This window comes from Pichia membranifaciens (assembly GCF_001661235.1).
Source record: "Pichia membranifaciens NRRL Y-2026 unplaced genomic scaffold PICMEscaffold_1, whole genome shotgun sequence".
Classification (NCBI taxonomy): Eukaryota; Fungi; Ascomycota; class Pichiomycetes; order Pichiales; family Pichiaceae; genus Pichia; species Pichia membranifaciens.
Genome location: NW_017566982.1, coordinates 404,076 through 422,058, shown reverse-complemented (window position 1 = coordinate 422,058; position 17,983 = coordinate 404,076). Strand labels below are relative to the sequence as shown.

At 40.9% G+C, this 17,983-nt stretch overlaps 7 protein-coding genes across 7 annotated transcripts; 4 read left to right on the top strand and 3 right to left on the bottom strand.

Annotated features, from left to right (window-relative positions):
- Positions 1 to 486: 486 nt before the first annotated feature.
- Positions 487 to 1,950, top strand: PICMEDRAFT_70138 (hypothetical protein; the record flags this gene model as incomplete). The annotated part of the gene is made up of 1 exon (XM_019163567.1): positions 487 to 1,950. One exon carries the CDS (start codon positions 487 to 489, stop codon positions 1,948 to 1,950), a length of 1,464 nt encoding a protein of 487 aa, XP_019019620.1.
- A 116-nt stretch (positions 1,951 to 2,066) lies between these two features.
- On the bottom strand, positions 2,067 to 2,615 carry PICMEDRAFT_30128 (hypothetical protein; the record flags this gene model as incomplete). The annotated part of the gene is made up of 2 exons (XM_019162629.1): positions 2,067 to 2,211; positions 2,269 to 2,615. 2 exons carry the CDS (start codon positions 2,613 to 2,615, stop codon positions 2,067 to 2,069), a joined length of 492 nt encoding a protein of 163 aa, XP_019019619.1.
- A 293-nt stretch (positions 2,616 to 2,908) lies between these two features.
- Positions 2,909 to 5,786, top strand: PICMEDRAFT_14066 (hypothetical protein). The gene has a single exon (XM_019160207.1). The coding sequence runs from the start codon at positions 2,959 to 2,961 to the stop codon at positions 5,725 to 5,727; it is 2,769 nt and encodes a 922-aa protein (XP_019019618.1). The 5' UTR covers positions 2,909 to 2,958; the 3' UTR covers positions 5,728 to 5,786.
- On the bottom strand, positions 5,647 to 10,786 carry PICMEDRAFT_14065 (hypothetical protein). The gene has a single exon (XM_019160206.1). It carries the CDS (start codon positions 10,750 to 10,752, stop codon positions 5,797 to 5,799), a length of 4,956 nt encoding a protein of 1,651 aa, XP_019019617.1. The 5' UTR covers positions 10,753 to 10,786; the 3' UTR covers positions 5,647 to 5,796.
- Positions 10,787 to 11,031: 245 nt separating this feature from the next.
- PICMEDRAFT_14064 (hypothetical protein) lies at positions 11,032 to 14,426 on the top strand. The gene has a single exon (XM_019160205.1). The coding sequence runs from the start codon at positions 11,086 to 11,088 to the stop codon at positions 14,284 to 14,286; it is 3,201 nt and encodes a 1,066-aa protein (XP_019019616.1). The 5' UTR covers positions 11,032 to 11,085; the 3' UTR covers positions 14,287 to 14,426.
- PICMEDRAFT_14063 (hypothetical protein) lies at positions 14,337 to 16,926 on the bottom strand. Its single transcript, XM_019160204.1, has one exon. It carries the CDS (start codon positions 16,862 to 16,864, stop codon positions 14,486 to 14,488), a length of 2,379 nt encoding a protein of 792 aa, XP_019019615.1. The 5' UTR covers positions 16,865 to 16,926; the 3' UTR covers positions 14,337 to 14,485.
- A 230-nt stretch (positions 16,927 to 17,156) lies between these two features.
- On the top strand, positions 17,157 to 17,929 carry PICMEDRAFT_14061 (hypothetical protein). The gene has a single exon (XM_019160203.1). It carries the CDS (start codon positions 17,246 to 17,248, stop codon positions 17,687 to 17,689), a length of 444 nt encoding a protein of 147 aa, XP_019019614.1. The 5' UTR covers positions 17,157 to 17,245; the 3' UTR covers positions 17,690 to 17,929.
- Positions 17,930 to 17,983: the final 54 nt, after the last annotated feature.

Sequence of the window (17,983 nt, the reverse complement as noted above, 5' to 3'; positions counted from 1 at the left end):
TTTCGGACGCATGGAGGGTTGGAGGTCTGGTGGCTTGGGGGCTTGCCCGGCGGCGGTGGCATGCCTTTCCCCGCTGTATTATGGAGTCCTCGGAATAAGTGTCCTTCATCAAGTAAATCCGGCCGAGGACTTTGTGGGTTCTAGCTCGAGGTTGGAGAAAAAGGGAATAGAGAATCTACTGGGCCGGATTGCGTTCCGGTTACGGGGCTTTGGAGCACGCGAGACATGGAACGAGGCTAGATCTGGTCTGGCTTTCTCTTTGGCTTGGACCAGATCGTAACCATGCCTGATTGAATAACCTGCTTTTGTGTTTGTTCCTGTTTCGGCCAGGAGGAACAATCGTCGGACGGGTAACCAACCGTCTAAAATTCGTCTCCGCGGAAACGATGAAAACCGGTTTTTTGGCCGGCCTGCCCGTCTATCTGCTGGAAATCGAAACAGTGTATGCTCTGACAGGGCTTCCGGATGCATGATGCTCCACCAGGCATGGCTGAAAAACGAGATAAAGATGAAAAAGAGCTCCCGGAGGCTCTTTTCCCGCTCTCAGAGCTGTTTCCTGACGTGTCCCTCAAACACATTCTGCACATCCTGCGGATATCCAACGGAAACTTTGACTCGGCGGCAGAACAGCTTCTCAGCTACGACCTGATCAAGGACGAACTAGACAAGCTTGACCAGGCAGAGCCAACAGAACCAGCAGAACCAGAGGAGAGGCTGCCGCCAGAGTCGTTTTCCGACGCCGTGGAAGCTTTGCAGGTTGAACAATGGGCAAAACGGTTTGAGCTGCAGGACGAGATCATGGAGCTGCTTGAGATTGATGAAACAGAGCGGGAACTCGTGGACTGGTATCTTTCGCAGAACTCCTGCAGGAAGTTGGAAACGGTCTGCGATATAATGCTCAACTTCGACTCTCGGCTGCCGGCAGCACAACAACCTCGGGATAAGCTCGACACCGCTTCCTACAATGTCCTATACTTACATGGCGTAGATAAAAGCTCTCCGGGGGTTGGAACCGGTGGTGACACCGGGTCCAGCAATGACCATTTTCTTTCCATGTCAGATCTCCTGCGGAAGTCGTCCAGAGGCAGCAGTACGCTTCTAGAAAACGATAGGTCGTGGAGCGAGTTGCAGAAGGTTATCGATGACAACCCAGAGCTAAATCTTCCGGAAAAATTTTACCTGGTGGCCATGAAATGGTTTCATAAAGACCTTGACAAAATCTTACACACTGCTATCCAGTTAAGCGAATATTTCGAAAAACAGCCAAGAAATATAATGTCTGCAGATACCAGCCGTATCGACTTTGGAGTTCTAGCATTTGGCAATAACAGCCTTAAAGATGAAATAACGGAGTACAGACAAAAGCAAAGCAGTAACGGTCATGGCACAATTAGCACAAAACCGATGTCTATCTTTGAAAATGGTTCTCAACCTGCAGATCTGCCTAAATACTCTACATACCCCCCAGCATTGGAAAAGCTCCAAAGCCGTGCAGCTAACCTTAAACAGAGTAGGAACACCACCGGTGACAAATATTTGAAGTCTTACTACAACCATTCGATAGCGGAAACGGAACGGAAAATACGAGACTTGCACGGCATATCTCAGGCTCAGGAAGTGAATCAGAGGGTAACGCAGGCAAAAAGGACGTTCAAAATAGACTTGCACACTCTCACTGTGCAAAATGCCATGCAAGCCCTAAATAGCTGTCTCAACTATTGGTGGGGCCAAGAGATGCATCTTCGGAACTTAGAAAACACAAAATTTGAGTTCACAGGCTTGCGCCATGTGGACCCCTTCGTGATTGTTACCGGTAGGGGGCTTCACAGCGCTGGCGGAATACCAAAAGTGAAAAATGCTACCGTTGGATTTCTCAGGCAGAACGGATTCAAGTTCGAGGAAAACACATCCATTATCACAGTTTTGGGAAAGCGCAAGAATCATAGGTAATGACAGTCATGTATTCGACTTCTTTTTGTAGTTGTGGATGTATATATGTACATGGATTCTTTATATGGTTTAAATATAGTGTAATAGAAGAGGGAAACTAACCACTTGACGCGATCCTAATTATTCTTCTTCTTCTTTTCCTTCTGTGCAAGATTACCTCCCAATTTCTCCTCCTCGTAGTTAGAAGATAGCATGTCCAAAAAGTCGTCCTGTTCCTTTTCAACCTTCTTGGCAGCTCTACCGGTCTTCAATCTCTGTAACCTCTCAGCTTCAGCCTTGGCTTCCTCAGCCTTGACCTCATCGGCAGACTTACCGGACTGGCCAAAGGCAGCAAACTTGCTCTTGAACTTATTCAACTTACCCTTGGACTCTGCATCCAGCAAACTTGCGTCTGGTTTGGATGCATTCCACAGTGGATTGTTTCTCTGATCGGTGATCATTCGCAACTCGTCTTTGGGATATTGCGATCTTCTTGTAACAACCGAGCCATCGGAAAGTTCTACCTGGGTATTAAATTTGTAATAGATGGCAGGTCTGGCCTTACCTATTTTGATTTTCTTCAGAGGTCTTCTTGGAAGTGCTGATTGAATCTGCACACGGCCTGCGTATCCTCGGATTTGCACGCACACCAAACTTCCGGACTTTCCTGTCAGCGACGTGAACATCTCTTGTGTTTGTAGGTGAAAGCTTTCCCGGTGATTGTGACTTCGAACCTCTTATTCTTCAAGCGAATATAACCGTTTTACCTGGCCGAGAAGTGGTAGCCAGGTGAGGAGAACAAACATGCTGAAAAACTCCTCCGTAGTGAAACACTTTCCCCTCGGCGGCTCGCACCGGGTAACAGCAGTTGGCGATGTGAGGCGAGATAGACAGAGATTCGGTGTCTTCTGTTCTGGAATGGTACCTGAAGCCCTCTCTTTGTCCGAATTCCCCTTTCTTACTTTAAGACAAGCCGGCCATTGTGAAGAAAAGCATTCTTATTTATCTGGCTCTCCGTCGGTACATGCAATGGGGTTTTTGAGCTATGTGTTAACCTACATTGTCGGAGGAGTGACGTTCATTCCGCTCATCATCGTGTTAATATGGTACAAATCTCCCCAGGTGCCGAACTCTGTTTCGGAACGAGATCGTAAAGATGCAATCAAGGCGGAAAGGGAAAGCCTAGAAAAAGGAGAGCCCAAAGGTTACAGGGATTTGAAAGCTGGGGAATTTTTTGACAAGGAAAAGCTTGGAATCAAGGCTTATCACTCGGGGTGGATCACAGTCACAAAGGAGTTTTACAGATTTCCACAGATAAATCCCGAAGAGTTCAAACAGACCAATACATTTAATTCGGATGGAGACTTGAGTAATGGTTCCGCTGGGAATGCGTTGGGAAATAACGCTTCGGGTGGAATCTTTTCTAAGATGATGAAGGGAGGAGGAGGAGGAGGCAACGGGAGCCACTCGCATTCGAATAGCATGGATGAAGAGTTCAAGGAAGGAGAACAGGATACAGCGACATTGGGTGCAGCCAAATTAAAACAAATAAGAAAGAGAAACAGATTTTATGGTGTCATCAAACATGGAAACTTGTTTTTATACAGTGACGAGACGCAGAAAAATGTGAAACATGCTATTGTTTTGGATCATTACACAGTTGCAATCTGGCCAAGAAATTTGAGAGACGGGCAGCTCTTTACCAAAAGAAGTGCAATATGTCTGATAAACACTGATGAGCTGGCACATAGCAAGGAAAAGGCCCAGGAGTTATTGAAACTGCTGAAAAGTAAATCTGACAATATTCCTCCGCCTAAAAACTGCTACTTTTTGTACGCTGATGTTTCAATTGAAAAAGAGGACTGGTACTTTGCTTTTTTGAGAGCAACATGCACAAACAATACTCTTTCGAAGCTCAATCCAAATTTTGATCCTACGATAATGGCGAAACCTGCGTATTATAATACTGCAGATATGCTTGATCTTATTGAAACGTTGAATGCTACAGAACAGCAATTGACTACGAAATGGATCAATGCTCTCATTGGACGTTTATTTCTTTCTACCTACAAGACAGATGAGTTTAAAGCTGCCTTCTGGCTTAAAATTGAAGACAGACTAAAAAAAATCAGAACACCCGGATTTTTAGATCAGTTACAAATCAATCGGATAGATGTAGGACACTCTGGTCCCTTTTTCACTGATCCAAAACTAAAAACGCTGTCTCCAGAAGGTGATTTGGAAGTGCTAGTTAACGTCTCATATCAGGGAAGAGCAATGGTTGAGATTGCTACCAAACTCTTCGTCAATTTAGGTGTGGGTTTCAAACAACGTCAGTTTGACATTGTTATGAAGCTTATTGTTAACAAAATAGAGGGAGAACTACTTCTTAAAATCAAGCCACAACCATCGAGCCGTATTTGGTATACATTTTCAAAAATGCCTGAGATCGATATCACAATTGAACCTGTGTTCAGTTCAAGAGCGGTGAGCTATGGTATTATAACCAGTATAATCGAAAGCAGGTTCAGAGATGCTATCAAATCAAGTTTGGTTTATCCATTTTTTGATGATTTTGTTTTCTTCAGAAACCCAGAAGAAATTTTTAGAGGTGGTATATTTGATCGCTCATGTCGTAAAAGTACGACCAATGATGAGGATATTAAAATGGCTGGCGATGTAGTCAAAGATAGTATATCAACATTGCCACCAATTGCGCAGCCGATTAGTACTGATCCATTGAGTAACTCGGGTGAGGCTGGAATCAAAATGGAACCAATAAAATCATCAAATGCCTCAGTAATATCAAGAGCTTCGTCAACCACATCGACGGGTGCTAGCAAGTTTTCGGAGAAAGATCATGTTATATCCAAACTAAGTACAATATCAAGTGAAGCGGAGCATTATAATGAACCAACTAGCAACTCTGAGCTGATAGAGGATGATGTCTCTCATACTTCAGAATTGAAAGATTCTGTGCTCAAATCTTATAGTAGGATAAAGCACTGGTATAAAAAGTCACCTGCGGTCCCGGATACATCTGGTCCTGCTGCGATTGGTAGTTCTGCAACTTTACCAAGGAGAAAAACTGGCTCCATAGGCGGCAAAGATCCGAACTATATTCCTCCTGAAATGATATCTAATCGTAGGATAAAACCTTCAAAGCCCGAAAATCTACAACTTGATTTACCGTCTCAATCTGACACTATTTCATCTGGTTCATCTTTTCAGCTACTTAATTCGAACATCAATACTAGACCATCAGGTGATGCTTTCATTAATTTAGATAGAAAGCGGGGTACCTCGCAATCATCTCAATTTGGAGCTTCATCATTCACCGAAGATAACCCAATGATGTTGCCACTCAACAACAATAATCCTCCTTCTTCTCCAGAAATGTTCATTAACGAAAAGTTCAAGAGTCCAACCACAGCAACATCAAACTCTAATAACTCTAGTGTAATGAACTATGCCGGTAACAAGAATCGTGTAATTTCTTCTCCCTCTATACTCAGATTCTCCAATGATAATGATGATTCTTTATCCTCCCCAACAGCTGCTTCAGTTGCCGCACTATCTGCTGGATTGCAGGAATCACCGATTTTGCAATTTGATGGTACTAATGACTTTCAGAAACAAGATACTGAGCGCCAGCAAACTCCCAATAGTGGAGAATTTGGAGCTCCCTTGAGTAGGCCAAGAACAAGGTTAGCTCGAAAACCTGTACCTCCGTTACCACCTTTACCGCCTAAAGACAACGAGTTTTCTTTGCCTAAAAATTCTTCAACACCTATATAACGAGTATATGTTTTAGAGACTTGCAATAATTTTACACTTAATATACAATACAAATTCAAAACCTATAAACTATTTGAGCCTTAGTTTAATTTTTGGGCCAGATTTCTTTTTCTCCTTGGGTTTTTCTGTAATTTCTGGGCTTTGCGATCTTGAATTTGACCTGCCAAGTGTATGTGACATGGCTGATGGGGATAGAGAACTGTCAGGGTCACGTCTCACTGGACTAAGCTTTTTAATAATACTTTTCGATTCTGAACCCCAACTTAGAGGTTTGTTTTCTGTGACACTTACCTCAGAGCCGTCAAAAATCTGTTCACTATGCCCTCTACTTTTTTGGAGGCTTTCCTCGCCTTCATCGCTGATATCGTGTTGTACTTCTGGATCCTGTTCTAAGACTCGCTCTTTATCAATGTCTTCTGTTTTCATTGAAACAGTTGCTTCAAGCTCATTGAGAGAAGCTTGGTGAGCTTTATGAGATACCATGGATGTAGCAGGGTTCATTGTGCTTTCAGTTTTGACAGGAAACAATTGCTGCTCATCAATATTAGAGTCAGAAGAATCGCTGAGCAACAATTTCCACTTCTGAGGGCTTATTTTTAATGTAATCATGAGTGATGGAATCGAAACAAAATTCTCGAAATTTTCATCCGTTGAGACTGTCACTTCTTTGGTACGAAGGTTAAATCGTACAAATCGTAAAGGTAACAAAGGATCATGACGTATGAATTTATTTCTTTCTTTGGAGTTGCTCATGAAGTCCTTTTTAGAAAACCTGATCTTGACATCAAATTTAGATGCTGTTTTCCTCACTTCAACAAGATTCATTGGCATTTCGTGTTTCTTTTTCCTCGGCTTTTTAACAGGACTGGGAGCTGAGTTCACATCACTAATAGCAACCTTATGCTTATTGTTGGCTTTTTCGTCACTGACCTTCAATTTCAAAACAGGTAGTTGAATTTTGAAACGAGCCTCCCTTTTCAAAGAAACAACAAATGATTCGCCATTTCGATTTGCTGCTTCGCTAACCTTACTTTTAACTCTCACAATAATCTGTTTGTCAGTTGGGAGACTTGTGGTGATCATGAAGGAATTGGTAGGCTCGTAAAGCACCATCATAATGTCAAAAATGTTCCTTCTCGTGTTAATAGGAATTAAACAAGAGTGAAGAGCTTCCCATAATTCGTACTTTAAGCCCTGACCCATGCCCAAATCTCTACGTAGCACATCTACCGATCCTTGTATAGTACGCCTTGCCAATTCGTCCTTCCGTGACCGCATGGACAATTTAGCTGATGCTGAATCTTCAATTTGGATGATACGACTCCCAAAACTTTCCTGTGACTGGTCACCTGATTGTAATACACTTACCGACTTTAGAAACTCATCATCATCTAGTAAAGATGGGATTCCTGAGTATGCTGCAATTCCTATACTTGTCACCAAACCCTTGTTTAGTTGGTACCTTAAGTACAAAGATTCATCTAGTTTCATAGTGGTGAAGTAATAGCTTAAAATACTGCTATTACGGAGTCCACCAATAAGAAGCAAGCCTTCGAAAGCAACAAATCTGATATCATCATTGTACTTAGGGGTCGTGTAATTGAGTAAATCCATAAAGGTCATCCTTGCTAAGCCAACCCTAACAAACCTTATTTTTTGTTCTAAAACAACTTTTGTCACAATATTTCTGTAGGATGGGGACCACTCATCCATTTTCAAGCAACGATTCAGCTCTTTTATTGCGGCATATATGAACTCATCTTTAACATCACGAACAGTATTAGAATTCAACTCTTTTTTAGTATAGTCTGCATTCAAATCCGATATCTCCCTCTTGGAGATAAGTATCAAATTGCAAAGTGCTTTAATAATTGTTGAGTATAAAAATGTATCATCAAACTTGTTGTTGTTATTATCATTGTATTTAAGTATATGCAAGATAATCCTTTTCAATTCAATAGGGGCATCTCCATCTTTATTTCTGACGTTGGATAATGATTCAATGATAGCCTTCATCACAAAAAGATCGGAAAAGTTCGTGAAATCATTTGGTTTTGGTAGATATTCCTTTGGGTCAAGCTCATCATAACCCTTTCTAATTTCACTATCATAGCAATAAAGGTACTTGTAAGTCTTTAGCAAAAATCGCATACCTATGTGATCATTTTCCTCATTCGAAATCTTTGCTAGCGCTCTAGAAGCCTCTTCACGCACACCATAAAAATATCTAGCATCAACGAGAGTTCGCAATAGAATTCTAGCGTGAGACATGGTAGGCCTCACGATACTGCCAAAATATCTGATACTCTCAAACTGTGCTTTAACATCCCTATCTTGCTTTAGCTGAGATTCAAATTTGTCATCGGTGAGATTGAGAGTATATTTGCAAATCCACTCATTATCGGCATCAAACCTCAACCATTCAAACGCTTCATCTTTTTCATCTTCAATGTTTTGATCATTTGGGTCAGCCTCAGGGTCAATGTTTGCAGCTTGGTCTTCTTTTAGATCCCAGTTGTCAATCTCCTCGGAAGAGGTAAGGACATTTCCTAACATGTTTATTTTGCGCTCTTCAATCTTTTCCTTCTTTTTAGTTTCTTTCTCCTTTTCACCAAGTTTATCTTTTTCATCAACGTCTTCGGTTCCCTCTCTCTTTTCTTTCTTTCTTCTTCTATATTTTGTATTATACTGAATGTCCAGCTTGGTCAAGGGGTCCGAAATGGCCAAGATATGCTCATAAGGCGAACCATCAGCCTCATGAATCCGAACAGTTACCGGGCCCGTAAAGACTGGCTGAGCATCAAAATGATGATCTTCTGTCATGAAGGTATTTGCTGCTTCTACGAAATTTTTGTTTCTTTCCTCCGAAACAAGCTCGTTGTTGTCTTCATCGTAATCTGAATCATCCTTATTCAAACTTGACCTTTGCATTTGTCGAATTGACATTTCAATAAAAAGACGCTTTTTGTTGAACTTCTGCGTGATCCTGAATGTTGGCACTCCGCTTTTGTGAACCCAATTTTGAAAAAATGATTCTAGTCTATGATGTGCAACTTTTTCGCAGACTCTTTGGAAATGAGCAGTCGACAAATTGTTTCCATTGATCAAGTCATTAGACATTGCTTGAAGAAATATTTTGGGTATAACTCTTGAGAGACCAAATAGCTTATCCGTTTTTGTGATCCGCCTATCTAAAATCATCAGCACTAGGGGAGCCTTCAAATTGATGAAATCCATATCCTGATCACTATTGATAGGGAATCGAAACACTTGATTGGCAAGTGGTCTCTTTCCTAGATCCAATTCACATAGTAGCTCACATCTTTTTTGAAACGTGAAGTTAGAGTAGTTGACTCCAAATAGTTTTTTTAAAAATTGATTACTCATATAACGAGCAATGCCTGAAACACACCAAATATCATTCAAAGTTTTGGGTAACACGTTGACTCCAGAATATTGTTCTGCCAGGGCAATTGATAATATCTCGGTAGTTCTAAACATAGGTTCAACGAGCTGAGAGTTGTACAAAAGTCGAGAGCTTGCAATTGACATTCCTGCAAAAGTGCATAAATCCGAGGGTAAATCTTCAATGAATAATAGTGTATAACTAGTGAACGGAAAAGAGCTGAATTCTTTGGAATAGAATTCCAATGCTTTGTATAAAAAAATCGTGGTATTGATCACCTCTTCTCTTTTTCCTGGCAAAAAATAAAGCATTGTAGGAACTTTATTTGTATTCGCTGTATCCACATTGAATTGCATAGTAACTTCCTCGGAACCTTCCACCGATGAATTCTGATTGATTATTAATTCCTCTGTTCCTGGTTTAAGATCCACCATAGAAATTTTCTCAAAACAACCAATGGCAAATCCTAGATGGTGGGCGCAAACGGGATTATAAAACTGAAAGTTAACCACTTTTTTTGCAACATCAATAGGATGTGGTGACTCTCTAAAACTAACCAAATCTGGAACTACCACCGTTAACGGAACGCTGTCCATACTATTCTCAATTTCTTCTAAATCTTCATCCTCAACTACTTTAGTATCCTTCGCATTAGTGCCCTCTGATCCCACTTGTTGCAAGGCAGATTTTCTGAAAGCCTCTTCAGCCTTTTTGGTACCAATTATTATAGATTGGCCAATATTCCCGATTGTTTTTGGGACAACAATGTTAATATCCCAAGCGGGTTTTTCCAGAAAGTTGTCAATGCATGGCACCCATGAGCTCGCACTACATCCAACATCATTGTTAAAAGTATGGCAATACCATAAATTTTTAGGAATATTGGTGTGTACTCCACCGTTGAAAAGTATTCCATTTTTCAAATTTTTGACTGTGTAAATTATTCTGATGTTTAGCGGAGTGTAAACTTTATCTGAATTAAATATTGTATTAGAGGTGTTTGGAGTGTCGTTCATCGACCTATTGGTCCCTATAGGAGAAAATGATATTTTAGATGAGTCTTGTAACCTCAATTTAATACTCTCGGGAACTCTTATAGTAAGCTCGGAAGTGCATTCACTAAATGAGGACGCCGGATCCTCTGTATCATTTTGATCAGAAAATAGAGGATAGAACTTAGATCTTAACATCGCATGTTGGTTCACGGTTATACTTTCGCTATTGGAGTCAAAATACCGGTCATATTGATAGTCTGACAAAACTGGGTTATCTATATCGTTCATATATTCTTGATTCTGTAGGAAATCATCGTAGCTGTAATGTGCACGCCTTTGGTTGACAATAATAGACTTTATTTGGATGCCTCTGCAATCTAGTTTTAGAGTCTTCAAAGAAGAGTCTAGAGGTAATACTGTTATTTCTGTTTCACCTGCAATACTGTTTTGCTCCAAATCAACATCCAGTGTAACCTTTTGATATCCCACTTTGAATTTTTGCGGAGGTATGTTATCTAGCTCACGTTTGTTGTGATGCTTTTTTGGAGTCTTTGGTGTTCGTGGGGTGAGTGGAGTTTTTAATGATGGCTTCGTAGACAGCATCAAATTCTCCAAAGCAGACATTTAAAGATTGTAATTAGATTGCAATCTCCTAGCGTTTCGACTTTATTTTTCTTAATTTTCCAACAACAAATAGTTGGTTACTGCAGTTTCTATCTCAACTTTTCCTCCGCCCGTGAAGAAAGTTCAAAATCATGATGCGAGAAACTGAGCGTGAAACCAAATAGTATTACGTAATTGGCCAATATTTTTTGTTCCATCGAGGTGGTGTCTTCGTGAGAGTTGATCTACACCTGGTGTCACTCCGACCAAGGAGTGGTTTTGGCAGAAACGGTCAGGATAAGACAGAACGTCGGTAAACCTTTTTTTTTCTAGTGCTCAGACATTGTGGGAAATATGGCGGAACAGATTAAAAATGTTTCCCCGCTAGAAGAAGAGAAGGTTGGGCATACAAACAATGTACTCTCTCCAGACGAAAACAAAGATGTGGCCGATTCTCAAGAAAAGCCAGAAAGTGCAGATAACAGTTTCAGTGTTTCTGCTCCTGACTCAAGTGCAAATGGGCTTGAGAACCACTTTGAGAAATTGAGTATTCCAGTGACAAAGTACCAAAATGGACATCGACTAGAGAATGAGTCTGATACTACTGACTTGTACACCAAGATAAATTCCAAAGATTTTGAAATCTTTCACTGCATATCTTTATTGGAGCACAACGACAACATTGGTATTCAATATTATATTTGTAAACGAATCCAAAAGTTTCCAATTGGCGAATTGAGGTTTTTTGCCCCACAATTTTTGCAGTTATTGATAACAATGGAAACGCAATCAATGGCGTTGGAAGAAATGATCAAAGTTTTATGCTTCAGGGATCCCCATTTCGGATTAATTATCTTCTGGCATTTGCAGGCTATGCTACAAGATCTTTCAAAAGAGCCAGAGAGTGTGGGTTTTCAAACTTGCAAAAGGTTGGTAAACGAGTTACAATACCATCTATTCAACTACTCAACCAATTCGAAGACGTCCAACTCCAGCTTTGTCTCCAGTTCGGGAGTTGTTCCTAGAAATGACTTAAATAAGGATTTCAAGCCAAATATCTATCCAAGCATTATTTTTGCAACCTCATTGCTTTCTGGTATGACAGTTCCTGAGTCTACAGCTTACGTGGAGCCAATTGTAAGGATGGAAGGAAAAAAGGTTAAAACTATGGTTTTTGAAGTAGTAAAAGACATCAAGAAGAGTCTAACTGAAAACTTGACCAAGAAGAATACATTAAACAATGCTCTTATGGGTAAACAACGTGTTTATACAGATGATTTGAAACGTTCTAAATCCATCAATGTTCTAAAGGAGCGTAAAACTTCATCTCCAAATTTAAAGGCTAGAGGTAGTTCAGAATATGTCAAAACAAGAAAATCTGAGGAGCTAGGATTTGAAATGATTGACACTTATGCTGACATGAATCTTCCTAACCTCCGCAAACCTTCTTTGAAGGGCAGAAATCACCGTGGGCTTTATCATGTTCACTCTTCGGCTTCCATTAATACAACCCCCGAGGCGGTTGTTGAAGAGAGCAATGATACTACGATGGACACTTCAAATCTAGCAAGGTCGATGCCTGATCTCCATGATAATGTTGATGTGATATCTAACGACAGTAATACAATTATGTCTTCTCCTAATTCCTCTTTGGGGGATTTGGTAACTAGCTATCCATCAGATGGCTCATATGCCTCATCTATTCGAAACTCTTCAGATTACAAAGACAGTTTGGAAATCCCAAATTCGGCCCAGAGTAGTGTCAATGCTGGCTCTAAACTACACCAGCACGTGCTTTTGACGGAGAACCAGAAGATCAAGCTTCTTAAGTCGAGTTACTTCAAAAATGAAACTCAATTTGTCATTGCCTTGCAAAACATATCCATTCGGTTGTCGAAAGTTCCAAGAGAGGCAAGGTTATCAACGTTGAAGGCAGAATTATCAATTTTAAACAAAGATCTGCCTTGTGAAATTGATATTCCTATGTTATTACCGAAAAACAAAAAGGGAAGACTACACAAAATTTGTAGAATTGCCGTGAACGAAAGTGCGGTTTTGAATTCAGCTGAAAGAGTGCCTTATTTACTGCTAGTTGAATATTTATCTGATGAAGTGGATTTTAACCCTGCTTCCTCATCAAACAAGAAGATTTTGAGAAATATACAAGACTACGATGACATTTCGGGAAGCGACAAATACAAGTTTGACCTTTCTTATAAATCGCCAAAAAGAATTATCTCTACAGCTTCAACAGCAGATTCAACCTTTAAAGCAGATGGCATTAGTGATGTTGAGGAAAGTGATTTGGCAGACATTTCTGTTGTGAAACTTACCAACAAATTGAATAAATCTCAAAAAATTGAGCTAGGTAGTATCCTTCTGAGAGATAATGCTTCTTTACCGATTCCACCCCTTAATGCATTATCGGATCATGAGCATAATATTGCCACGCAATTAAGGATTGCATCCATCATGCTCACACAACTTGATTCTCCTAACTCACCACTACCCCAATTGCAGGCTTCACAGATAAAAGAAAGAATAATCAGTTCAATGCAAACCATGCAAGCCAGGTTTGCTCATAATGCAACCGAAGCGGCGGGGGAGCGTAAATTGTCTAACGATATGAAAGTGGCAGGCTTGAGTTACTTGGGCGAAGATTGGAATACCAAGAAAGCTCGTATTCGTTCGGAGAGTAGATTTGGACATTTGGAGAACTGGGACTTATTTTCCATGATTGCAAAGACAGGTGATGATTTGGCTCAAGAAGCTTTTGCCTGTCAACTAATCCACTTGATGGCTAATATATGGTACCAAGATAAGGTTAAGGTCTGGGTCAAGAGAATGAAGATCATAGTAACATCTATAAACACTGGTCTTGTGGAAACTATAACGAATGCTGTTTCCGTACATTCTATCAAAAAAGCACTGGAAAAAGATATGCTTGAACATAACGAATTTCCAATTAGCGGCGTTGTTACCTTAAAAGATCATTTCAAAAGACTGTTTGGTGACGAAAATAGCATCAAATATAAAATTGCACAAGAAAACTTCAGTTTATCTCTAGCAGCTTATTCTGTTATATGCTACATTCTTCAAATCAAAGATAGACACAATGGTAATATCATGCTGGATTCTGAAGGACACATTGTGCATATTGACTTCGGCTTTTTGTTATCCAACTCTCCTGGATCTGTTGGATTTGAGGGTGCACCTTTCAAATTAACCCAGGAATATATTGACTTACTTGGTGGATTAGACTCTTACTATTTTAAGAAATTCAAGCTTTTAACCAAGGAAGCATTCAAATCATTGAGGAGAAACGCTAAGTGTATAATAGACATGGTTGAATTAATGCAAACAGATTCTTCATTACCTTGCTTCAAAGCAGGTGAGAATACTTCGGTCTTGTTGGAACAAAGATTCCAACTTCATTTGACCGATGAAGAGGTCGATTCTTTCATAGACAACTTCTTGATCAACAAATCTTTGAATAGTGCATATACCAGATTGTATGATCAGTTCCAATTGTTGACGCAGGGTATCTATATTTGACTTTTTCAGATTAAAGTAAACTTTAATTGCTATCAAAGTTTTCTGCCACCAGGTTCCTTTTGTCCTTTTATTTTCATTATATATTTCAAATATATTTATGCATGTATAAGATCTATCTATGTAAAAAGTTACGATATTTATGCACCGTAGACTTTCGAGATTTGTTTTTGTCTGTGAATTGGTGTCTACGTTATATACATTATACTAGGCGAAACTTGAATCCAGTTCCGTTTAGATTATGAACCCTTGAAAGTCCTGTACATACTCTGACTTTGTAGTCAGCCTGAGAGCTTGCGGAAGATGCGTTTTCATTGAAGCTCTTCGTGACATACAGGCTTGCGTCATCATAAGTATGTATGGATTGATTTTGGTTTCTGTCCATTTCGACGCTTTGTTTTAGAAGTGTCTCATCATTAGCTTTTTCGGAATCACCTCTAGTCATCAACAAAGAAGGGGGTAGTTTCGATGTCTGGTTTCGATCCGGTGAGGGCGTTGCAGGCGGAGTTCCAGTTAAATTGGTGTTGTTGTTAGAGCTGGGAGCAAGCATATAGAGAAAGCATTCGACTGACCATTCATACCAAACGCTATCCAAAGAGCAAACTCTGCGAATAAACAAACTAATTTCCTGGCCATCATATAGATTCAAAGGGTTTTCAATTGGAAAAAATGCTGGTAACCAAGATACAGCATCATCGACTCCTGGAGGTTTAGGAAGATTGCTTACTATAACATCATCATATAATGTAGAGCTGAAAAATCCAGCCAGACCGTGAGTTAATCCCTTGCGAGTTGGCTCCATCGAAACTCGGCATTGTCTTGAATTGTGCCTATTAAAAGAATGGAAAATGGTGGCTGTGTTTTCCAAAGTAGTTTGGCGTACTTTACTTTCAAATTTCCACACTTCTTTAGGAAAATCTAATAGAATTTCCATTTCTGGAAGCATAGGGACATAAAGTTTGTCTGCTGATGTTAAAGATGCAAATTTCCATAGTTTTGGGCAAAATACTGGAGAAACATAGCAATGCAAATCTTGGGGGATAAAGATACAATTCTTGTCGCAAAGATCTGCCGTTGAAATGCTATCAATGCATTCAGGCATCAATTCGTTACAGCCAAAGCTACCGATAAGTTCAGAGATCACCATATTGAATTTGGGATTTCTCGCTTTATAATCCAAGTGAGCGTAACCTCTCGAATCAGCATTGACGATTCTTACCTCGGAATTCCAGTACTTCACATTTTTCTGGTTCAATAGTATCATAACATTTGGATTTCTCTCGATGGCTGTAATTATAAAATCTTTTGATGATACGGAAAGAAGGTCTAGAGCAGAAAAAAAGCGGTCTATTAAAGGGCCACGACCTGGACCCAAAAACAATATGTGTGGTTTTGAGTTAGATGTCCATGAGCTATGCAAGTCGACCAATGCCTTCATTATTGCTCTCTCATACTGCTCATACTTGAAGCTATCTTGTTCAAAAACCTTGTAGGTCTCGTTCTCTAAATTGTCAACTATCGGCTCAATGGGACTTTGTAGGATGTAAGGCGAAAATAAGGTAGATTTTGAAATGCCTGATTTCTGTAACGCTGCAATTGTGAAATCATGCAAACGTGGTAGCAAGTCTGATTTGTATGATGAATTTACGATGTATTGAATATACGAAAGGAAGGTAGACTTAGAGTTGTCATCAACCTCTTTCATGGTATTTGGAGAAGGGTTCTGGTGTTTACTGTGTGTTGTTTTAACCCTGTCGACACCATGAAGCATCAGCACCGGAGGATCCAATGCTTTGTATTGAATCAATTTCCAAATAATCAACTGATTGAACTTGTGCAACACCGGATAGCACTTTGCATTCGGGATGAACTTTGAGGCAGAGATCAAATAAAATTTGATTGGCTCTAAAAGCCAACGGTCAAGGATTGCCGAGGGAATATTTGATTTTGGGGCGCCGAGAGACACTGAAAGGCTTGGGTGGTAATTGCAGATCAACCTTATTGAGTTCCACATCCCCCAAGTAGAGTAAGAATCGAAGTAGGAAAGATTTTTATCCTGTAAATCTTGTGACATTGGCAGAGATATGGTGATGTGGATAGAAGGAAGAAGATCAAGTAATTTAGCTATGTTTGAGGAAAATATTTGAACATTATTGATGTTTTTCGGAGGACTTAACATGAAAGTTTTGATGCCAAGGTAGTTGGCAAACGACACCTCGTTGTAGAACGCCTGAAAAGAGAATTCACTTATGACAATGTCATCGCTGTCCAACTCTATCCATGAGGAGATCAATCCGACGGTATGCTGGACATGCTTTCCTGTCGAGATATCGGTGTGTTTCAACTCAGGGTTGGGAACATGCAAGGAGTCCACTGAGTGCTCGTGTTCGCCCGGCGACTTGGACCACGACTGGAAGTAGCTTTTGCACAACTCCTTGTAAAGCTGGTTAGTTATCGGCAGAAGAAACACCGAATAGCCGTTCACCAGGTTTTCGTTCAAGAAAGCCTCCTCGGTTTGCAACCTGTATGCAGTCTGGTGTTGCGGCTTGAGGCCGATCTGTACTTTCAACCTCGGGCTCATGCTCTTTAAACCCTGATTCTGTTTCAATTGGCCCGGTGCAGTATGTGGGTGGGTAGACAGCCTCAACGAGCATCCCAAAGCCGCCAGACTGATCTAGCCGTCCCAGATCTGTGATGCTGCATCATGGGCTCATCTTTAGTTTAGCCAGTACCTGCAGCAAGCTCTGACAGTGTGAGGAGCGAAGGCGGGTGACAAAAGCAGAGGCCGTGTGACACGTCCCCACGTCAGACGCGTCGCTTATGAAAAGCAGGACTGTGATCTCGCTCGAGACGAAAGCCAGTAATGTTTGTTGACAGTAATGAGCATCGTACGGAGCGAAGGGCTGGGAAGACGGAGTATCCATGCACCAAAGTGACCTCAGAACCAAGTGACCCTCAGCAGATGTCATCATTCAATCAGGAGGACCATGCAGCAAAGGTGCAGGCCCAGGCCCAAGCACAGGCCCAAGCACAGGCACAAAAGCAGCAATCACACACACAGAATCACGGCCATCCGCACGCTCACCACAACGCCCATGTGCTGCAGTTGCAGAGACCAAAGCCCCTAACACAGCAGGAGAGAGAACGCATTTTTGCCTACAGAGATAAATACTATTATTCTCCGAGGTACTCTGACGACGAATACGAGTACCGTCATGTTGCGCTCCCACGAGACATGCTGAAGGTAATCCCCTCCGACTACTTCTCCGACAAGGGGACGTTCAAAATACTGGCTGAGGAGGAGTGGAGAACGCAATTGGGAATAACACAGTCCCTCGGGTGGGTGCACTACGGCTGCCATGCACCAGAGCCCCACATTCTTTTGTTCCGCAAGCCGAAGGCCTGAGCACGGGCCGCAAGCTTCTACACCACAAACTGACTGATTCCCAATTGCACACCACAGACCCTCTCATCTATAAAATCTGTTGTTGTATAGAAAGTCCACTCGTATGTATTATAGCATCGTAGAGCATAGTATTGTCACATCTAGCAAAGCAAGCAGCATAGTAACATATCGCGACACCGATTCTGTCGCACTTATCTGCGCTCAGCGATTACCTTTTTTGGAAACTCTCTGATCTACGACATGTAATCAACAACAATATCTTCGCCATCAGGTGGAAAAACAGGGTAGTCCAGG